At 36.0% G+C, this 20,617-nt stretch overlaps 1 protein-coding gene across 8 annotated transcripts in view; it reads right to left on the reverse strand.

Moving 5' to 3' along the window:
- The window catches only part of DLG2 (discs, large homolog 2 (Drosophila)), a 1,159,995-nt gene that overhangs the window by 544,685 nt on the left and 594,693 nt on the right, over positions 1–20,617 (reverse strand). For all 8 annotated transcript variants that reach the window (XM_012725352.1, XM_012725350.1, XM_012725354.1 and 5 more), the window contains one exon: positions 13,781–13,905. In XM_012725352.1, coding sequence (XP_012580806.1) covers positions 13,781–13,905 — 125 coding nt within the window. The remainder of the gene's footprint in view (positions 1–13,780; positions 13,906–20,617) is intronic.

A 20,617-nucleotide genomic window follows, 5' to 3' on the forward strand; every position in this document is an offset into this window, starting at 1 on the left:
GGGAGCAGAACAGGCAGATCGACAAAGTACACTGCTGAGGGGAGCAGCGGGTGGGTCAGGAGTGGTCTGCCACACCATGTGGGTCACCTCCGGGGCAGGCGGGAATCGAACTCATGCAGAAGTGGCGTTAGCTTCTTAGTGCTGTGCTTTAAACAGCTGCACCACCAGGGAGGGCCACAAATAAATAAATCTTAAAAAAAATTATTTGGGCAGAATTCAAGTAACACACAAATCTTCACAGATCAAACCTAGGTCACTTCACTAAGGCTGAACTATAAATTTTCTGAGCTTAGAGTATTGGAGTAACACTGATATTGAGTGGTAATATTGTACAGAATCTTGGGTTTACCCAATAGAAACTGTTATTCTTTAATTTTGCACTTTTGAGAACGTGTTAATATGTTCAACAAATATTTAAATGTTTCAAAAAATCTAAGTTGTCAGTAAGTCACATTAGGCATCTACATGTAAACAAACACGGAAAAGGCAAAATCAGACCTAACAAGACAAGAATAGCAGGCATTACAGTCTTATGCAAATAAGCCCTTGTACATAAGAAGGTAGATATAGAATATATTAAAAAATGGCTTTAGTTAACAATAGGTATTTTTTCCTCACTTCTTGTGACAAAAATGCAACTGTAATATAAGTAAAAACTTTATTTTTTAAAAAGGATAATATAATATGATGCTATTATAGGACTGACAGAGATGAAGGAAAGGACGTAAATAAATTGAGATCAAGGTAACACTAATACATGACAAATGTTAAAAACCCAAAACTATGAATAGTAAATGCATCCTATTCATTTTATATTCATTAGAACCTAAAACTCAATGAATATATTTCCCTTATTGTACCTACCACTTAACATTTAGAATCAAAGTTCACAAATGATCACTTCATGGGGTGTCCACAGACTAATTCAGGCAAACTATAGTGTTCTGCTCCTCTCCCATAACAGATCTGCCTTGACTCCCTTAACTGAAGTGCACTGCTATAGCTATACGGACCTTTCTCTGAAGTTCATGTTCTTAAGTTTAACAGCACAGGTTCATAAGTGGTATAAATCTAACTACCTGCAGAGGAAGTGGGTGAGTTTAGTGGCATTGGTGTGCGTCAAGATCCCAAGTATCTGGGGATAGGTAGAGAAGTGGGCGGAGAGGGATAGGATGTAGGAATTAGCACCTAGTCTCTCTCTGCTGAAATTACCTGGTGCAAAATGGTAAGGCTAGTGATGCCAAAGACAAACTTTATTTCAGAGCTGTAGCTTCCTCTAGGAAACTGAAGTGTAAGTGCAGGTGTGGCTAAGTGAGGGTATCTGTGGGAGAGGTATCTCATGAGAAAAAAAAAAAAAATACCTGATTTCTACTGGGCAGCATGAGAAACCTCGGCGGGGAGATGATAGCTAGGACTCTGTTTTACTGAGAAATGACCTCGCATAGGGGACTGAAAGTTACTAAATAGCTCTAACAAAAGTATTACTTTGACATGATCTCTAACAGCTTTATGATTTTTGCCACCAAGCCAATATGCAATGACTTATTTGCAAGAAGTTTACCACACACTAGACTTTTTGAAATAGTGATGCAATGTTTACTTAAAAAGTCATTTAAAAAAAATAACTGGGATTACTACTGAACTAGATATGAATAAATAATTTAAAATTCTTCGAACTTTCTGATAAACAACTTTGCTTTGGTCCTGATTCAAAAGAGCTAATTGTTTTAACCAGTACTGAACATAGTTGTAATATATTAAAATGAGAACAGGTCTTCTTGGGAGACTATCATCAATAAATAAGAACAAGTCTTCTTAGCATGTAATGTGATCCATTCTTTGTTATAGGGATATTATGAAGATTACATCTTCTCAAAGCTACAATTATTTTTTTAAGACTTTATTTATTTATGCTTACAGAGCAGGGGTAAAAGCCAGTGGTGTGGTAGGTGAGAGGTGGGGAGCAGAAAAGGCAGAATGACAAGGTACACTGCTGAGGGTAGCAGTGAGTGGGTCAGAGGAGGTCTGGCATGCCATGTGGGTCAGCTCCGTGGACGGGGATCGAACTCATGCTGCAGTAGATTCGGAGAACTTCATAATGCAATGCTTTAACCTGATGCATGACCAGGGAGAGCCCTCAAAACTACAATTTTAATCTAAACAAAGAGTTAATTCCTGATTATGATGTAGTATTCCTAACTTCTTAGACTGTCAATAAAGGTCAAATGGTAAGAATTTAATTTTAAAACTGATAATTCTCAAAGATTTTGTATATTTTGTGGTGAAAGTTGCAAAGGTTGAGTAGATTGTGAAAACTTCCTAAGTTCATCTTGTAGTTGCCAAATGATATCTCGCTGTAGTTTGCAAATCCTTAATGAACAATGATAAATGACTTGAGTATTTGCTGGCCATATCTTTAACTTTTAAAAAAAAATCTATTCAAATCTGTGTTAGTCATGATGTTGATACCCTCAAATAAACTCCAAGTTTTAATCTTTGGTGTTCAAAGATACTTATATTGTGGAAAAACTTTAAGGTCCTAACAGATATGTTTAAGAATTTTGAAATAATTTATTTGAACAACTCAAATTTAGCCACATAAGGGCTTATAAAACTTGAAGCAGTAGAGTTATAGCCAGAAAAAAGATATATTGACAAAAGCAAAGATTGAACTGATTTTCTCTGAAGATGCAGGACAGGGTCATAAGCTAACAAATTGAAATGGCTTATAGAAACTGAAAGAGACAAAATAATGCATTTACTTATAGAGTCCCTGGAGCTCTTATCAAAATCCTAAGTTTATTTCAGTGAAATAAACCTGAAATTCTGAACTTCAGATGAAATTAATATGAAATTCTGTGATTTTAAAATCAATTGTAGTTTATAATTAAGTTCTTTATATATTCTGGATACAAACCTTATGTATAGTATATATACTCTCATTATGTGAGTTGTTTTTCAACTTTATTGATGGTGTCCTCTGAAGTAAAAAAATAAAATATATATATATATACATATATAAGTATATTTGTATCAGTTTTTATTGTTGTTATTATTGCTTAAGATCTGAATGTCACATTAAGAAAATATTGTTTAGGGGCCTCCCTAGTAACCTCGGGATTAAGTCTCAGCACTAGCACCACTATGGCCTGAGTTTGATCCTCGGCTAGGAAGCTAACCAACATATGGTGCAGCAGCCCTCTCCTGTTTTTCTCACTGCTCCCTTCAGCAGTGTATTTCTGTAAACCTGCCTGTTCTGCTCCCCACTCTGTCTCTGGTGAATCCTCTCATGCCTGCACCTCTGACCTACACTCCAAATCTATGCAAACATTAAAAAAAGAATTGCTGTTTAACTCATAGTTATAAAGGTTTAGTCTTAAGGTTTCTTCTGAGGACTCTCCCTGGTAGCGCAGCGGGTTAAAGCACAGCACTAAGAAGCTAAAGCCACTTCTGCATGAGTTCAATCCCCACCCCCAGAGGTTATCCACATGGTGTGGCAGACCTTTCCTACCCTCCTGCTGCTCCCATCAGCTGTACTTCATCGTCAGCCTGTTCTGCTCCCCACTCTGTCTCTGGTGAATCCTCTCACTAGCCCTGCACCTCTGGCCTGTACCCCAGTTCTGTATGCATAAATAAATAAATCTTTTTTTTTAAAAAAAAGGTTTCTTCTGAGAGTTCAGTTGCTCTATTTAGCTCCTACGTTTCAGTGTATGAAACACAAAGAGCTCATGTTCATGTATGGTATGAGCTAGGAGTCCGACTTAATTTTCTTCATTTATATATCCAGAAGTCATGGGCATTTTTTAGGGGGAAAATGATATTTTTCAGTAAAGTTATTTCAGTTAACTCATAGAAAGATTTTTCTTATCAGATTATATAACAGCTGACCAAAATAGGAAACTGTTGGAGATGTCTCTCCTGCTATGAAAGACTGCATGTGGGCGCCTGGTGTTCTACCAGCTGCATTGCTGAAATTATTCTTGTTTAGAAATTTTCCTATTAGTTCTAAATGGTTGGGGACTTGTCATTACCAGTCACCATGGAACCACTTCCTGAACGATTTTCTTCTTGTCTAACTAGGTTGTTCACACATTTAGGCCTTATGATATCGATAGAGGAAATAAAGTACACAAAGCTATTCCCTTTCACCCTTTTTCATTCTTTTGGGAAGATATGAAAGAAAACCATTTATACAAATCATTTCACTGAGGTCCCAACCACAATTCTTCCTAAGGAGGGGACTGGTGTAACTTGTACCAGATAACAAAGCTCCCCACATCACAGGGACCTTCTTGTTCAGGGTAAAAACAGTTAGGCTTATGTGCTTCTTTGCTCTCAAGACAAAAGAGAAAGAAAAGTCAATTTGGCTTTGAAGACACTGAATACATCTGTACTTGAATGAAAAAGCTTAGTATCATCATAGATCATTAGTAAAATAATCAGATGGGTGACAGTAGAAATTGAAATGCTGGACATGGTAACTCATGAGGTTTTCATTTGCAATCATGCAACTCATTAAAGTTCATTGTGAATGGTCAGATAGCAATCTTACCCAAAGCAGTATATAGATTCAATGCAATCCCTATACAAGTTTTAATGTAATTCTTTAAATAAACACTCTTAAAATTTATATGGAACCACAAAGACCATTAATAGCCAAAGAATTCCCCACAAAAATAAAGAATGAAGACACACTCTCAAACTTCACAATATACTACAAAGCTATAGCAATCAAAAAGTATGGTACTTCATTGGGCAGACATTACTGCCCAATGATGACTGAGAATCCAGAAATAGTCCATGATCATATGAAGAGTTATTTTTTTTCCTTTACCTGAACTTTTATTTTTAATACATTTTTATTTTATTTTTAATAACACAATAGTTTATTTTTACATCATTTTGTGCCTTTTTCCGTCTCAGTTGTAATCACCCATGTGCCATCACCTTCATCCCATGTACTCCCTCACCCTCTTTTTATCCTATTCCCCACCCCACCCCCATAAAATGTCTCTGGCATACCGTTTGTTCATGAACAGTTATTTTATCACAAAGGACCCAAGAGTGTAACATGGAAAAAGAAGTCTCTTCAAGAAATGGTGCTGGGAAAATTTAGAGAGTCACATGCAAAAGAATGAAACTAATCCACTATCTTATACGACATAGAAAAGTTAACTCAAAATGGTTTACAGACTTGTAGGTGAGAACTGAAACCATAACATACATAGAAGAAAACATATGCAATATACTCCAGAGCATAGGCTTTAGTGATATCTTTGTGGTATTGATTTGAATGGCAATGGAAGCAAAAACAAGAAAAAATGCCATTCCATAAACCAAAAAGTTTCAGCACAGTGAAAGAAATTATCAAAAATACCAAAAGATACCTTACTTAATGTGAAAAATATTTGCATACCATATATTTAATCAGAAGCTAATATGTAGGATCTACAAATAACACCTATAACTCAACAACAACAACAACAAAAAATGGACAACCCAATTAAAACTGCATAGAAGAGCTAAACAGATACTTTTCCATAGAAGTCATATGAATTACCAACAGGCACTTGAAAAAACACTGGTCATCAATTTTTTTATTCCAGGTAATGCAAATCAAAACCACAGTATATCAAATGAGGTTACCATCTCATCCACACAAGAATGGCCTTTATCAAAAACATCATAAACGCTAAGTGTTGACAATGGTTTGATGAATGCTGTATAAAGTTGGTGAGAATGTTGATTGGTTCAACATCTATAGAAAACAGTATGGATGTTTCCCAAAATTAAAAAAATATATATATAAATAGATTTTTCTTAGCATCCATCAACCCCATTCCCATCTATCAACAGAAGATGCAAAACATTAACATAAAGGGATAGATGTACTTCCATGTTTACTGGAGCACTATATACAACAGTGTACAACAGTGTAGAATTACACAGGAGATTCAGCCAAGTAATGAAAACAGTGTGCCCAAGGACAAATGAATAGATTAAGAACACTTGGTGTATATGCATAATGGAATATTACTCTGCTTTTTAAAAAAAGATTAATCTAGCCATTTCCAAGAACATGGAAGGAACTGGAGAGTATGCTAAGCAAAGTCTGTCAGAAGGAGAAAGACAGACATTGCAAGATTTCACTAATGTGGAATTTACAGAAACACAACAACAGGAAATATCTCTAGAAATCTGACTGTAGTCTTAAGCTACCAGAGGGGGAAATCAGGGAGATGACACCAATGGGGGATGCAGTTTTGATGGAATTTGTTGCATCATTATTGATACAATATACAGTATATAAATGAGGTTACCATATTGTAAACCACTGTTACCCTAATAAAATAATGATCTAATAAAGTTGATACAGTGAAAAGACAACTTTAAAACAGTTGAAAAGGTACTGTAAAAAGTTCATAACCTACAGCCCTCCCTGGTGGCACAATGGGTTAAGTGTAGTACTGTGAAGTTAGCCACAGCCGCTTTAGCAAGAGTTCCATCCCAGGCCAGGGAGGTGACCCACATGGTGCAGCAGCCTTCCCCTGATCCACCCACTGCTCCCCTCAGCAATGTACTTCATCAGTCTGTCTGTTCTGCCCTGTCTCTGGTGCATCCTCTCACTGCCTCTGTACCCCTGGCCTGTACCCTAGTTCTATATGTACAAATAAATCTTTAAAAAAGTTCATAATCTACTATGCAGTTTCACTTACTGCAAATCTTTCACTTCTTTCAAATAAAATATAAAAGTGAATCTTAGGCATAGGCATCAGACAGTTACACTTGGGATTTTCTCTGTTTCTTCTGTTTGGTGCTTCTCATTTGCACAGGAGAAAATTGAAGTTTAGGGCTTCTCCAATTCCATAAAATGTACATATAATTTCCATATAAACATCTCTTAATGACTACTAAACTTCATTTTCCTTTTCTTCCTCCTTTTCTCTTCCTTTCCCCTTTTGCTCTGTTATGTTCATATTTTAAAATTACTAGTGAGTTCATGGACATAAGTGAGTGAAAAAGTAAAAGACTGAATAGTCATATGACATCTAAGTGAACAGTGTAGAATTACACAGGAGATTCATTTTTTTCTTTTTTATTAATTTATAAATCTATTTAAATTATTGCTCATTTTAAAACACTGTTTACTTTCAATTATTGGTCCTTGACCTCTCATCTTTGGTCAGTATAACTTTAGTATGATCAATATTATTTTTGTTTGACAGCAGTAGGTATCCTACTAAGCTTTTATGAGGATAAAGCCAGTCATATTTTTAAACAGATAAAGAAGAAACAAAGGAAACAATGGACATAAAGACATGTTTGTTTGTTTGTTTTTTTTTCAACCTATCTGTGAACTGAAATGATTGGCTTGAGGATAAGAGATAAAATTGTGTCACTTATCAGGAAACTGGCCAGTAGCCAGTCATCTTTTCTGCCTGCTATTGCATGCTGCTTTTGTTCTGTGAATGTGTTTAATAAATGCACTGTTGTGTAAAGTGTCCTTGCTGCATCACCAAGCAGAGAGTATCATGTGGCAGCTCTTCCTCAGAATGACAGATCAATACTGGTTCTCAGCAATGCAGACTTAATGTCACATAGAGACCATTTTAATAGTTCAGATAGAAGAATAGACATGAAAATATTTCTTCAAGGCAGAGAGATATTTCTATTTTTCTTTGGAAGAAAACTCATTTTTTTTTTTCAAAAATGTCCTTACTTTAAATACAGGTAAAACTATCAAATTCTAGAGGCAAACACAATGCTACTTTAAAAATGTATCAATTCTAAAAGATTAGCCATACTGTTAGTCAAATGAATGCAAAGTGAAGCAAAAAAAAAATACTGTTTGCTTGGAAACTAGTGCAAAAACTAGTGCAAGCACATGCAATGATGCAATGCTTTTAGGATGTAAAACAGGTCCTTTCTAACTTTGTGGGTGGAAGCAAATTTTGGGGTAGTCTTATTGTAGAGAAACTTAGAAATACCTATTAAAATTAAAACAAACAAACAAAAAACTCTTTGTACATTTGATCCAGAAAGTCTCCTAAAAAATTAAGGAAATGGGGAATGGTCGACAGTATTTTCTGAGAGACTGCACACTATTTGAAATATTGAAAAGCTGAAAATGGTCTAAATTACTAGTAATAAGACTAGTAAACACACTATTAAACAACAGTTAAGTACATTTAAAGTTTTAAAAATATATATTGAGGAAAGCTTATGAGGTTGTATGCAGTTAAACAAATGCTAAGTATTATATAGAGCATGCTCTAAAGAAAATTTTTTTTAAAATACAGAAATAAAGAGATCAATGTAACAAAAATGTTAACAGTGATTGATTCTCTGCAGTGCCAAAATGAAATGTGTTGTGATTTGATTAGCCTTTCTTTAACCTTATGAAAGATACACCTGTTCCACAAAGGATAGTTATAACCATATAGATACATAAAAAGGAAGTTACATTTAAGAAGTTCACACAGGACAAAGATCATTGTTCAAAGAAATTCACTGAAGCCCCTACATGCTCTCTTGCCTTGTTTCTTAATTTACGGTCCCTAACATTTTCTCTGTGGCTTCTGATTTTCATCTTCACTCTGGGTCAGACTCCTATTTCCAACCATCAGGAAACACAGATCTCAGGTGATCAGATTTCAACCGAAAAGCCCATGGATACTCCACCTGACCTGCTTTATAGATGACCCTTGCCTTTCAGTGCTCCCTCTTTTCTGTTGCATTGCCCCATATAACCACAAGAGATTCAGTGGAAGTTTTTCCTTTTTTTTCTGCCAGAATACTGTATCTAGTATATTGTAGTTGTCTATTTTTCAGGTGCTGTTGACTTTGTTGTTTGGCAATTTGTAACGATATGGAGAAGGCAGGTCTGGCATGTGTTCATCCTGGCTCTACCATTTTGTTTTCTTGGTGGATTCCTTTGCAATAGTGAAGTTTTTAGCGTGACAGGCTTTCCCCTTTTTTTAAAGTTAATATTGTTTTCCTTGCCATTGGAGTTGCATATTCACATAATCTCTCTTGGTGTCCAGGAGTCTGTACCCTATGTTTTCTTGTTTTTGTATTTTATGACTTTGGTTAATACAGCCCATTCTTTTATCCATTTTGAATTAATTTTTATGCATAGAATTAAATAATGATATTGCTTATTTTTTCTTTCTTTTTCTGCATGTGGCTGCCAAAGTTTCTTAAAACTATTTGTTAAATGAGAAACTTTTCTTACTCTATTATGTGGCCATGGCTCATTTGTCAAAAATTAACTATCTATATTTGTGTGGGATTATTTTTGAGTTCTCTACCCATTCCCACTGACTTCCATTTTATTTTTGTTTCAATACCATTCATTTTGATTACTATACACTGTGTAGTATAGTTTTGAGGGGTTACAACTTGACATAAAGATAGGGACTGGGGACATAGGAGACATAACAAGAGAGATGGGGCAGAGAGTCCTGGGAGACGAGGGACCTCTGGGACATATAACAAGAGTGAAAAGTCAATAACAAGAAGAAAGCCCATGACACTATCAGCAGTTAATTTATGTTAGGGCATCAGACAGGGTTGACCAATTAAGAAACTGACTGATCACCACTGCTCACTCCCTACACCCCAAACATGAGCATAACTGGAACAGTCTGAAAGTTGTTTTCACCAATGCCAACTCATGTGGGCCCCTTCCCATGTACATGGGAGCTGTTGTTGCCTCTTATCTGTCTTTCCTAAATGCTGGAAAGAGCTTTTTCTTTAACTCCTGCAACTTTGCTCCTAAGAACTAGCCTATTCCTTTAAACAAACTGCCTTTGGCTGGCTTCTAGCTGTGTGCAAGAGGTGTTTAGATCCTTGTTACATTGGTAGCGGTTTCCAGCTTATCATGATGCATCACATTTTGGTACCAACTTTTCTTTTTCTCTCTTTTTTAATTTTTTGCATAGAAAACTTGGGGTATAAGTCAGAGGTGTGGGGATGATGAGAGGATTCATTAGAGACAGAAAGGCGAGCAGAACAGGCCAATTTACTGAAAGGCACTGCTAAGAGGAGATGGGTAAGACAGGAGAGGTCTGCTACACCCTATGTGGTGGGTTCACTCCCTGGCAGGGGATCAAACTCAGGCCACAGTGATTATAGAGCTGAGACTCAACCTCAAGGCCACCAGGGAGGCCACTTTTTCCCTCCAAGATTGCATTGGCTATTCAGGGCCCTTTTGTGATTTCATAATATTTTGACATTTAAAATACCATTGGCATTTTGATAGTATCACATAAAATATCTAAGTTGCTAAGATAATATGCCTATTTTCACAATGTCTATTCTTCTAGTCTATGAAAATAAGGTATATTTCCATTTATTCATATCTTTTTTAATGTCCTTTGATAGTGTTTTATTTTTTCAGTGCATAGATCATTCCTTTGTTAAGTTTACTCCCAGGTATCTCATCCTTTCTGGTGCCACTGTAAATTAAATTATTTTCTTAAATGCTCTTTCTTCTAACTTATAGTTTTCATACAGAAATACAATTGATTTTGGTCTTTTTTTTTTTTTTACTGATACTTCATTGTTATTATTTATAACAGTTTTCGGATTGCCTAAGCATATGATATATACATACATGCATGCATACATACATACATACATGCATGTGTGTGTGTGTGTATTCATTTATTTGGATTCCTTTTGTCATTTTTCTGACCTAATTCTTACTAGGGTTTCCAATGCTATGGTGAATAGTAGTGCTGATAGTAGAAATCTTTGCCTTATTTCTGCTCTTTGGAGAAACATTTTCAGATTTTTATCTTTGGTATGATGCTGATTATGAATCTGTCATACATCACTTTTATTACTTTGAGATATTGTCCCTTCTCATTTTAGAGTTCTATTATAAATATGTGATGAAGGTCTATTGGTTTTTTTGCATCATGCAACTTTTTGTTGATGTGCTGAGTGACACTGATGGATTTGTGTATGCTGAACCAAATTTCTATGCCTACAATAAATTACACTTGGTTCTTGCAAATAATTTCCTTAATATACTTTTGGATTCAATGTGCCAAGACTTTCTGAAGAGTTTTGTATCTATATTCAGAGATTTCAGATTATCGTTTTCTACTTTTGTACTCTCCTTATTTAGTTTTTGAATCAAGGTAATGCTGGCCTGGAGAAATCTGTTTGCATGCTTCCCTCTAGTTTATTTTATTTTTTTAAGAGTTTAAAACATATTAAACCTTTGAAGTAGAAATCATTGCTGAAGCAAATCAGTACTGAAATTCTGTTGGTAGATTTGTGATTATTCTCTTGACTTCTTTATGTTTGATTGGTTCACACAAGCTGTCTAGTCCATCATGGTTCAGTTCTAGAAGGTTGCATCCTTCTTTAAAAATGTCCACTTCTATTATGCCTTCTAGTTTATTTGCATAAAGATGTTCTCTTTCTGTTATAACTACTGTAATTTTGCCTCTTTCATTTTTAATTATTTTCATTTGTAATTTTTTTCTCCTAGGAAACCTAGCTAAAGGATTATTGATTCACCCTGTCAAAGTTCAAGCTTTTGATTTCACTGATATTTTGCATTTGCATAGTCTTTTTGGTTTCTATTTTATGTGTTTCTGCTCACATTTTTATTGTTTCCACTTTTTACTAATTTTTGGCTTCTTAAGTCCTTAAGCCTTATATCCCTGACTCTCTTTTATTATGGCCATAAAATATCTACTTAATACCTCTGCTGGAAGTATACAGAAGATCATGTGTAGGTGTATCTAAATCTCTGCTTACATGTCTGTCTACTAGCTGTATTGATCGATGTATGAGACTGGCCTCCCTAAAGTGGGTTACCTGAGCATGTGAATTACTTTAAAATAAGGTCAGTTGAGGCCTAGCACTTTCTGAGAAAATCAATTATCTATAAGAATAAAAAATGAGGGTATCTTATTAGTAATAATTAGGTGTTTTATCAGTAATAATCTATCTAGAAACCTATCTACATGATAGGGACCACATCTAATAACAGATCCATTGTTTTCATTGCAGAAGTCATCTTCTCCTCATCATGTCAGTTCTTTCTCTCCTTTAAGCACCAGGCTCATTTTGCCCCATAACTTCTTAATCTATTCAGGTAGATAGTCCATATGTATGTTAAATAGATTTGTTCTTTCATCCTACTAATCTATGTGATGCTAATTTGGTTAACCCAACCAACTCAAGAACTCCCTTCTCTCCTCTTTTCAATTTAGCATAATCATAAAGGTCTAATAAATGTTAGTGATTAATATGCCTATTTTCTTTATAACTCCTGAATGAGACTTCCAACAAGAAGAACTACTTCCTTTTACAGTGCTAGCAAGTGAGGAATGTTGGCACTCCCAGAGATAACACTTGTCCATTTTTATTGCTGCATCCACACATAAAGCTTGTCACAAGGTTCAAAACAGAACTGGGCAACAATATAGAAATTATCATACTTTTAGATAGAGTGGTACAAAATGACAATTATTGCTCAGTAATATCAGAATTATCATGTGTCAAATCTATTTCTAAACTTTTAAAGTGGAACTAGTCCTGGGTGCAAATTAGCAAATCCAGTCCCCTCACAGAATTACAAAAGCAAGTCATTCACTATGCAACATAGATACTTCCTCACACAGAATTTTAGTCAACTCAGCTTAAAAAATTTCTATTGTCAAAAAGCATGTGGATGTCACTAATTTCTTGTTGCTAGGAGACGCAGATGTACCTGGGGAAACAAATGAGGTGATTTTTCTCTACCAAGTGCAAAGAAGCAGCTGTCAAAAGTAATCACTGATGAAAATAATTGGTCAGGGAAAACATGTCCTTGTCTGCCTTATAAGAAAAACAGTGAAGTTTGGCATGTGGATTAGTAGATTAGTAAATCAGATTACTTATCCTTGATAAAACAGCAGACAGAGGAAGGACTATGAAGATCACATTTCTGCCTCTTGGGTCACCATCAACTTCCAGTCATTCTTACCTAAAATAATTTGTGTTATCACCCTTCGCTACTCATTATTTCATCCTCTTTTATCCTCTCATTTTATTCACTCATTCATTCATTCATTTATCATTCAGCAAGAATTTTTTGAGTGAATTGTATTTAAACATTTGGCATAAGGGGATTTATAATCTATTGGGGGATGGTAGCATAACATTAGGGCATGTTTTTTTCTCCAAGAAAACATCTTCAAATTTTTCTAATCCACTGTGTCTTTAAGTAGTGTTTTCATCTCTGAGATTATTTTATTTTATTTATTAATTGTCCCAAGTGGAAGACTCTTATTTCCACAAATAATCTTTAGTTCCCACCAGAGGGTGCTGGCTCAAGTAGCTACTCTGTACTGAGAAGTACTTGGAGCAGTGAAAACACTCACGCTTGTCCTCAGTTTGTATTGGAACCAAAATATCTTCCCTCTTTGTGGAGACAACTTGCTTTCCTATCTTCTGTATTCTTTTTAGATTTATGAAGTTAGAGAAAGTGTGCATCAAAACTGAAAGCTGCATAAGCAAAAGGTATAACTGTACCTTTCCTTTAACACCTGACCCAATGAGGAAGGTGGTGGCTATCAATAAAAACAAATTGAATAGCAGCTAAAATTCAGTCAGTAGTAAGAGATCTGCAAAGTCAGGCAGAAAGCTTACTTTGACAACCTACTTTTTCCAGTACAGAACTTTTGTACAATTATTGTTCTCCAAAGATTACAAATGTGTCTCACAAATGTGGCAGATTTACTTTCCAAATAATTCTAATGTTTCAGATCTTTACCTGAGTCTGCCATCCTCTGCTGCAGCACCTCCTGGTATAATTTTCGTAATAAATATGCCAGGGTCATCTCCAATGTGAGGATTATCTGTCCCTCCTGCAATACTGAATCCCAGGCCAGAATTGCCCTGCAGAAACAATAAGTAGACATTAAATGATGTAGTTGTCACCTAAACCTCCTTCCCCTTGCACTTCATGTTATCATCTTACTTCTAAATGGAAATCAGTTGATAACAGTCTTGTATGCAAAGCTATAAAGTACACTGTCAGCAGACAAAGAAAGGTCAAAAAAAAAAAAAAAAACACAAACACATCTTCTTTCCCTGCATTGCAGGAATTCAAGAGGTCTTACATTTTTGCTACACAAAGGGCCTTATGTTTTTGTTATGAATTATTTTTCTATGTAGCAATTAAAGTGACTATGAAGTAGGGAAAAAGCTTAACTGCATAACATGAAACAATGCAAAATTCATTGGTCTCAATTATCACACACACACACACACCCATATATATATATATATATATATACACACATAGAATAAAAATATGAAGTGAAACAAATCACATGAATAGCAGCATCATGCCATTTGGGTGTTTTAACTTTGTTATTTCCAATACTGTTTTCATATTTATCTGTCAAATAAGTGTTCCTCTAGTACAACAAGGAAACCCGAATTCAGAAGACAGTGCCCATTCTCAAGGCATAATTGTGAGATATTTTGCAGCAATAAATAGACTTTTATTATTTTTAAGATTTATTTATTTATACATACTTAACTAGGGTATAGGCCAGAGATGTGGAAGTGAGAGGATTCAACAGAGACAGTTTGGGGAGCAGAACAGACAGATCCATTGAAATACACTGCTGAGGGGAACAGGAGGCAAGACAGGAAAGGTCTGCTGCGCCATATGGGTCACCTCCCTGACCTGGGATCAAACTAATGCTGCAGTAGCTACAGATAGCTTCACAATGGCTTCTGTGCTTTAACCTACTGTGCCACAGAGAGGGCCCCCAAAAATAGACTTTAAAGTGAAGCTTGCATCATGTAAATTAAGTAGTTTATATTCCAATAAAGGTTTCATACTTCTGTAAGTTACAGTAACTGACATCCAATCTATGTATACCCTTCCAAAATTTGTATATAAGACATAATTGAAAGTCTATCAAAATTCATATACCAGCTCACACAACATATGTCTAATTTAATTTTTACTTTTAGCTACATTTCCATGGCTGCATTGCCTCTATACTATGTTCTCGTTTTTTTCTAATTTACATTATATTTTAACCAATTCCTATATAAGTAGGTAAATTTTATAATTATCCATTTTCAATAACTAAATAATGTTTCTAATTTTTACTGAAGAGAGAAGATGCTAAGTACCTTCATTTGATATTTATTAAGCCCCAGTTCTGTGCCAGGCCCAGGACTAAGACCTAAAATTGCAACAGTGAATATACGAGCTTATGAGGTATATGAGAAGAAAGGTAGAGTCCAAGGGTGGCAAACAGGTGGCAAACATGTAAGGGTTTTTCCTATGGGAATAGCAGTTAGTGACTTTGGAAGGGAACAGGGTGGAAACTGGAGAGGAAGACAGAGTATTTATGGCGGAGGAAAGAACCTGTGTAAAATCTTCCATTTCAGGAAGGGTACACCAGATCTGCAAAGAAAGAAAGAAAGCAGAATTCGATGAGGCTAGTGTATATCATGTGGTTCTTCAGAGCAGAATATATGAGCATCTGTTTTTTGCTTTAAAAACCTTCTAATACCGGGTCCTCCATGGTGGTGGTACAACAAGTTAAAGCACAGCATTATGAAGCCATCCGCGGTTACTGCAGCACAAGTTCAATCCCTGACCAGGGAGGTGACCTGTATGGCATGGCAGACCTCTCCTGACCCGTCTGCTGCTCCCCTCAGCAGTGCATTTCAGTTAATCTGCCAGTTCTGCTCCATACTATGTCTCTAGTGACTTATCTCTCCCCCTGCATCTCTGGCCTGTACCCCAGTTCTGTACATATAAATAAATATATATTTTTTAAAAATCCTACTAGTATTAGTGACTGTGTCAGTATTGGATGAGTATCTCCTGTGTGACTGACTGCAAACTAAGCCTGCAAGGATAGGACCACATAATGTTACCTTCATGCAAATCAAGTCTAAGAAGAAAAGGCAGTGACTGTCTGGCATCTGGTCACCAGTACATTTTCATCCTAAAACTTCAACGACACTATCATGAAAACATCAGTAATTAGGTAACTTAAATGAGGAAGTTTCTTCAAAGACTCAGAGGATTTGGAAGAAAAGGATTGTGAAATGAGCATCTTTAATGTACTTTGAGTTTAACTCCAAAAATATCAATTGAACATACTGGTCTTACTAGATTTGGCACCTAAGGAATAGAGAAGTTTGACTAAAGGAAGGAGGCAAGCAGAGATTTGAAGACACTCAAATGTTTTTCCTTGATGATATTAATAAGGTTGGAAAAGGACAATCATAATTTTGTCATTTAAGAAAGATCACGATATAGCTTTTATCTTTTCTTGTTCACTTCTATTTGTACATGTTAGCTCCCAGAAAACTAAAGGAACTGCTTTCGTGCACTAATTGACATAATTCATCACTTGTCATTTACTCATATTTTATTCACTGCCTGAAAACTTCCATCTCCCACTTGACTGGCTCAGTTCTTTCTTTTTTTCTTTTAATTTATATACACACATAAACATTTAACATTTTTATTTTTCTTTGTGTAGAAGAACTGAGGTGTGGGCCGGAGGTGTGTAGAGGGGAGAGGATAGACTAGAGATGAGTTGAGTGGGGAGCAGAATAGTCTGATTTACTGAAACATATGCTAAGGTGAGCAGTGGGTAAGACAGGAGAGGTCAGCTGTGCCATGTGGGTTAGCTCCCTGGCTGGGGATCAGACTCAGGCCATGGTAATGATAGCACTGAGACTTGACCCCTAGGCCACCAAAGAGTACTCCTCATTTTTAAAGATAGGGCTTGGATGACATATGCTTCAAAAGATATTAAATGATTACATAAAATACTCTTCTCTGCATAAATCATTCCTCTTTAAGTTTTTGTATATGTCTATGCTTCTATATGTAATGAAATGTGTTACATACCTATATGTAATCTGCACAGCTATCCAGCCAGTGTTCCTTTAAATTGGGCTTGTAGAAGACAAGTATTTAGTGGTAATCTGTGATCTGTGTTTCTTTGTCTAGTATATAGTATTGTTCAACAAATACTTAATGAATGAACAGATAAGTCTTCTACTGAGAATATTCAAACTCTAAAGGCAAATCTCAAAATAGACACATTTGAATTTCAGAATTTGTTAAGAAATGTTATGTAAAAGTTATTTTGTTTTGGGTGGATTCAAAAATAAAAAGAAAAAGAAAAAGAAGGAAAGTCCAGAAATCAAATTGTGGTTCAGCTAAAGGATAAATGAAAGACAGTGCTTTCTGAACTGGGAGTACACTGGTTTGGAGGGCTGGGGCCTTCACTTAATGGGTAGCTGACTAGTCACTAGCCATGAGAGACTGAAGCATGTATTGAGAGGTTAAACTAAATGATTTAAAGATATTCTTCTGTGTTTCTGACCAATTTGTTGGAAGACTATGCTTGTCAACTGGGAAAAAGGAGCCATACAGGAGCTTTTATATGGAAGTGGATCACTACTAGATTTTAAAATTTATTCTGTGAATCAATGTCTTTGAACTTGACGCCAGTTTAGCATATTTCACCATTACAGTTAGAGTTCAATGCAACAGGGAGAATATGGTTGCTTTGGCATTTGCCAAACATTATCCTGCCCCCAAATTCACTCTGAGGAGAATGAATGGATTATGAATTCCACAATGAAAAGAGGTAGCTAGAGACAGAGTATCAATGAAACTGTTTCCAGCCACTTGGATCCCTAAAAGCTTTTGAGTTTCAATTAAAGCCAGTCTGTCAGCTGGGCCTGGCCAGTCACCAGGGTACTTTAAAAGAGAGAGGTTCATCTGAATTCAGCTAAGGAAATCATTTAAAGTGTTTTCCTCTTTCCTCTATTGTTCTCTCTCAGCCTTTCCTTTCAGGTCTTGCTACACGCCAGCAGTAATCAGTAGAAAGAGGAACAGATAAAAAGCGGCAGCAGCGAAATTGCTGCCTGCTGCTCTCTCCTAGGCTAAATCACTTCAGTACCCTGACAATCATCCCACAGCCAGCCAGCTGCAAGGGCAGATCCCAAACCTTTCTCCTCTGAGCAGCAAGCTCTCCATATGAGCAGGCAGACCCCTGGCTGACACCCTTAGATTCTGAAAAACTGTGACTAATTAACCAAGTGTTGATACTTGACCCACGCAGTGGAAACCGCTTGGCGCCATGCTGGTGAAGGCAGCGTTCTGGGGGGCCTGCTGTTCCCTGCAGCTGGGTAGATTCCATGCCTGATGCATGTTACTTTCTCCTGTTTCCTGATCCCCCATATGTGCTGTTGTCCCAGAACTTCAAATCAATAGCTAGCCAAATGACACCTCCTATTTCATGGCCTATACTGTGGCTGCTCTCAGAAAAGTAATCAGCAAAAAAAGAAAAGACATGCTACCATTTAACTGGTGTTTGCAAATATTATAAACACCATATTCCCAGAAAAGCTTCTCTTTCCTTAAGTCTATTCTCCAAATGAAAATTATCCTTCAAAACAGGGTTATAAAAAAAAGAAAAGTAGTAATATCATTATCCGTTGCATTTCTATGATGATCTATTGACAATTAATTTCTTTTTAAAAGTGATGCCTATTTTAGAATTCCTTTTAATCTAGTATTTCAATTCTAGGAAATTTTACTGAAGAAATAACCAGAGATATGCATCCGCAGTTCCATCACAGTATTCACAAATAGATACAAATATCCAAACAACAGAGAAACAAGTAAGTCTATCTGAACATGGGAATATTTTGGAACCTTCAAAGTTGCAGTGATAGTTATGTTAATGGAAAATTTCATTATATAAATATGAGGAAAATATGTGAAATTATAACTATAATATGAAAAACAATGACAATAGTCAAAGAAAACAGGCTTTTGAAAGAAAATTACTACTACTTAATAACAATAAAATTGCTGAAGTAATAATTCAAGTGACCTAAGAGGGAGACTCTTTTTAAAAGTTATAAAGTCTTGAGAAGAATACTTAAATGTTCTCAAGGGAAATAACATTCATTGCATTTTTTCTATGATAAACACTGAGCTATATTTCTTATATCTCCTGCCAAGAGGTAATATTTTTCTATTCCACATACAAAAGCAAAAAGCAAACAAGGATATGAAAATCTCTGAAGCCAAGAAGTAAAATAATTAATCTAATGAGAAAAGCAAGTAGTCAGTGGATCTCAGATTCACACCAGATTATTTTTTAGGCTCAAAGCATCATTTGTTGTTCATTATATCACATTGTTTCTTTTGGGTTAAAAGAACTTTGAAAGCAGCAAAATCATTTTAATGATAAACCTTTTTTTGTTTTTTTATTTTTTTAAAGATCCATCCATTTGTGCATACAGAACTGGGGCACAGGCCAGAGGCTCAGGGGCGGTGAGAGGCTTCACCAGAGACAGAGTGGGGAGCAGAACAGGCAGATCAACAAAGTACACTGCGAGGGGAGCAGCGGGAGGGTCAGGAGAGGTCTGCCACGCCATGTGGTCTCCTCCAGGGCAGGCGGGAATCGAACTCATGCAGAAGCGGCTTTAGATTCTCAGTGCTGTGCTTTAACCCGCTGCGCCACCAGGGAGGGCCAGTTTTGTTATTTTTTTAAAGATTTATTTTATTTATGCATACAGGCCAGAGATACAGGGGTGTTAGAAGGATTCACCAGAGGCAGAGCAGGGAACAGATCAGATGAATAAAGTACACTGCTGAGGAGAGCAGCAGTCGGGTCAGGAGAGGTCTGCTGTGCCATGTGGATCAGCTCCCTAGTCGAATTCACCTTGAAGTGGCTGCCGCTTCACATTACTGCGCTTTATAGGGTTGTACCACCAGGGAGGGCCTAAACCTGTTTGTTTGTTGTTGTTGTTTTCACTATTGGGAAAGATCTAAATCATCCCTAATCAAAATTATGAAAATACTCAAAACTTTTGTGATTGATGGAGCAGTTCAACACTAGTGATTCAGTTGACATAGGATTATTTGACACAGGTATTATTGGAAGCAATAATAGTTCACAGAATTGTTAAGAAGATGATAGCAAATGATGTATATACTAACAGAGAGTTGTGCATAAAGGTTGGCACATAGATGATGATCAAACAATGACAGTTCATCTCTGGTTTGATAACCTCATTGCTAAAATGATCCTTATGAGCACGAAGGTATAGTGTGGATAGAAGTCAGACAATGTATTCCTTCATGCCTTTATTTACTCATCTAACAAATATTTTCAATGGATTTTAACTTACTCTTTGATTGCATGTTATTTCTCTTGGTAAAGATAATTTATCTAGAATCTCTGCATGTTGGAGTAGGGGTGAGTAGGTAGTAAGGGTGACTAGATAAGCATATGGAAAATCATTACATAAAGAAAAGCTAAATAAAGGGAGATTCGTGCAGTTTTTTAACACCTATATCCTGATTGAATAGATGTTGAAATTTTATATATTCTCTTGTAAATTTCTTTCTTTATGGGAGAATCTACATGTTCCTTTTACTACCTACCAAGAATCATCAATAAAGAAGTAAATCATCTGCATATCTGCTTTGGAAAAAAATAGCTGCTTATTTTTATTTCACATTATTTATACCACAAAATCATGTGTATGTTGCTCTGAAATATAAAACTATGTCTTAGCCTCTAATCCATAA

The sequence above is a fragment of the Condylura cristata genome, unplaced genomic scaffold (assembly GCF_000260355.1).
Source record: "Condylura cristata isolate star-nosed mole 26May11 unplaced genomic scaffold, ConCri1.0 scaffold00015, whole genome shotgun sequence".
NCBI classification, from domain to species: domain Eukaryota; kingdom Metazoa; phylum Chordata; class Mammalia; order Eulipotyphla; family Talpidae; genus Condylura; species Condylura cristata.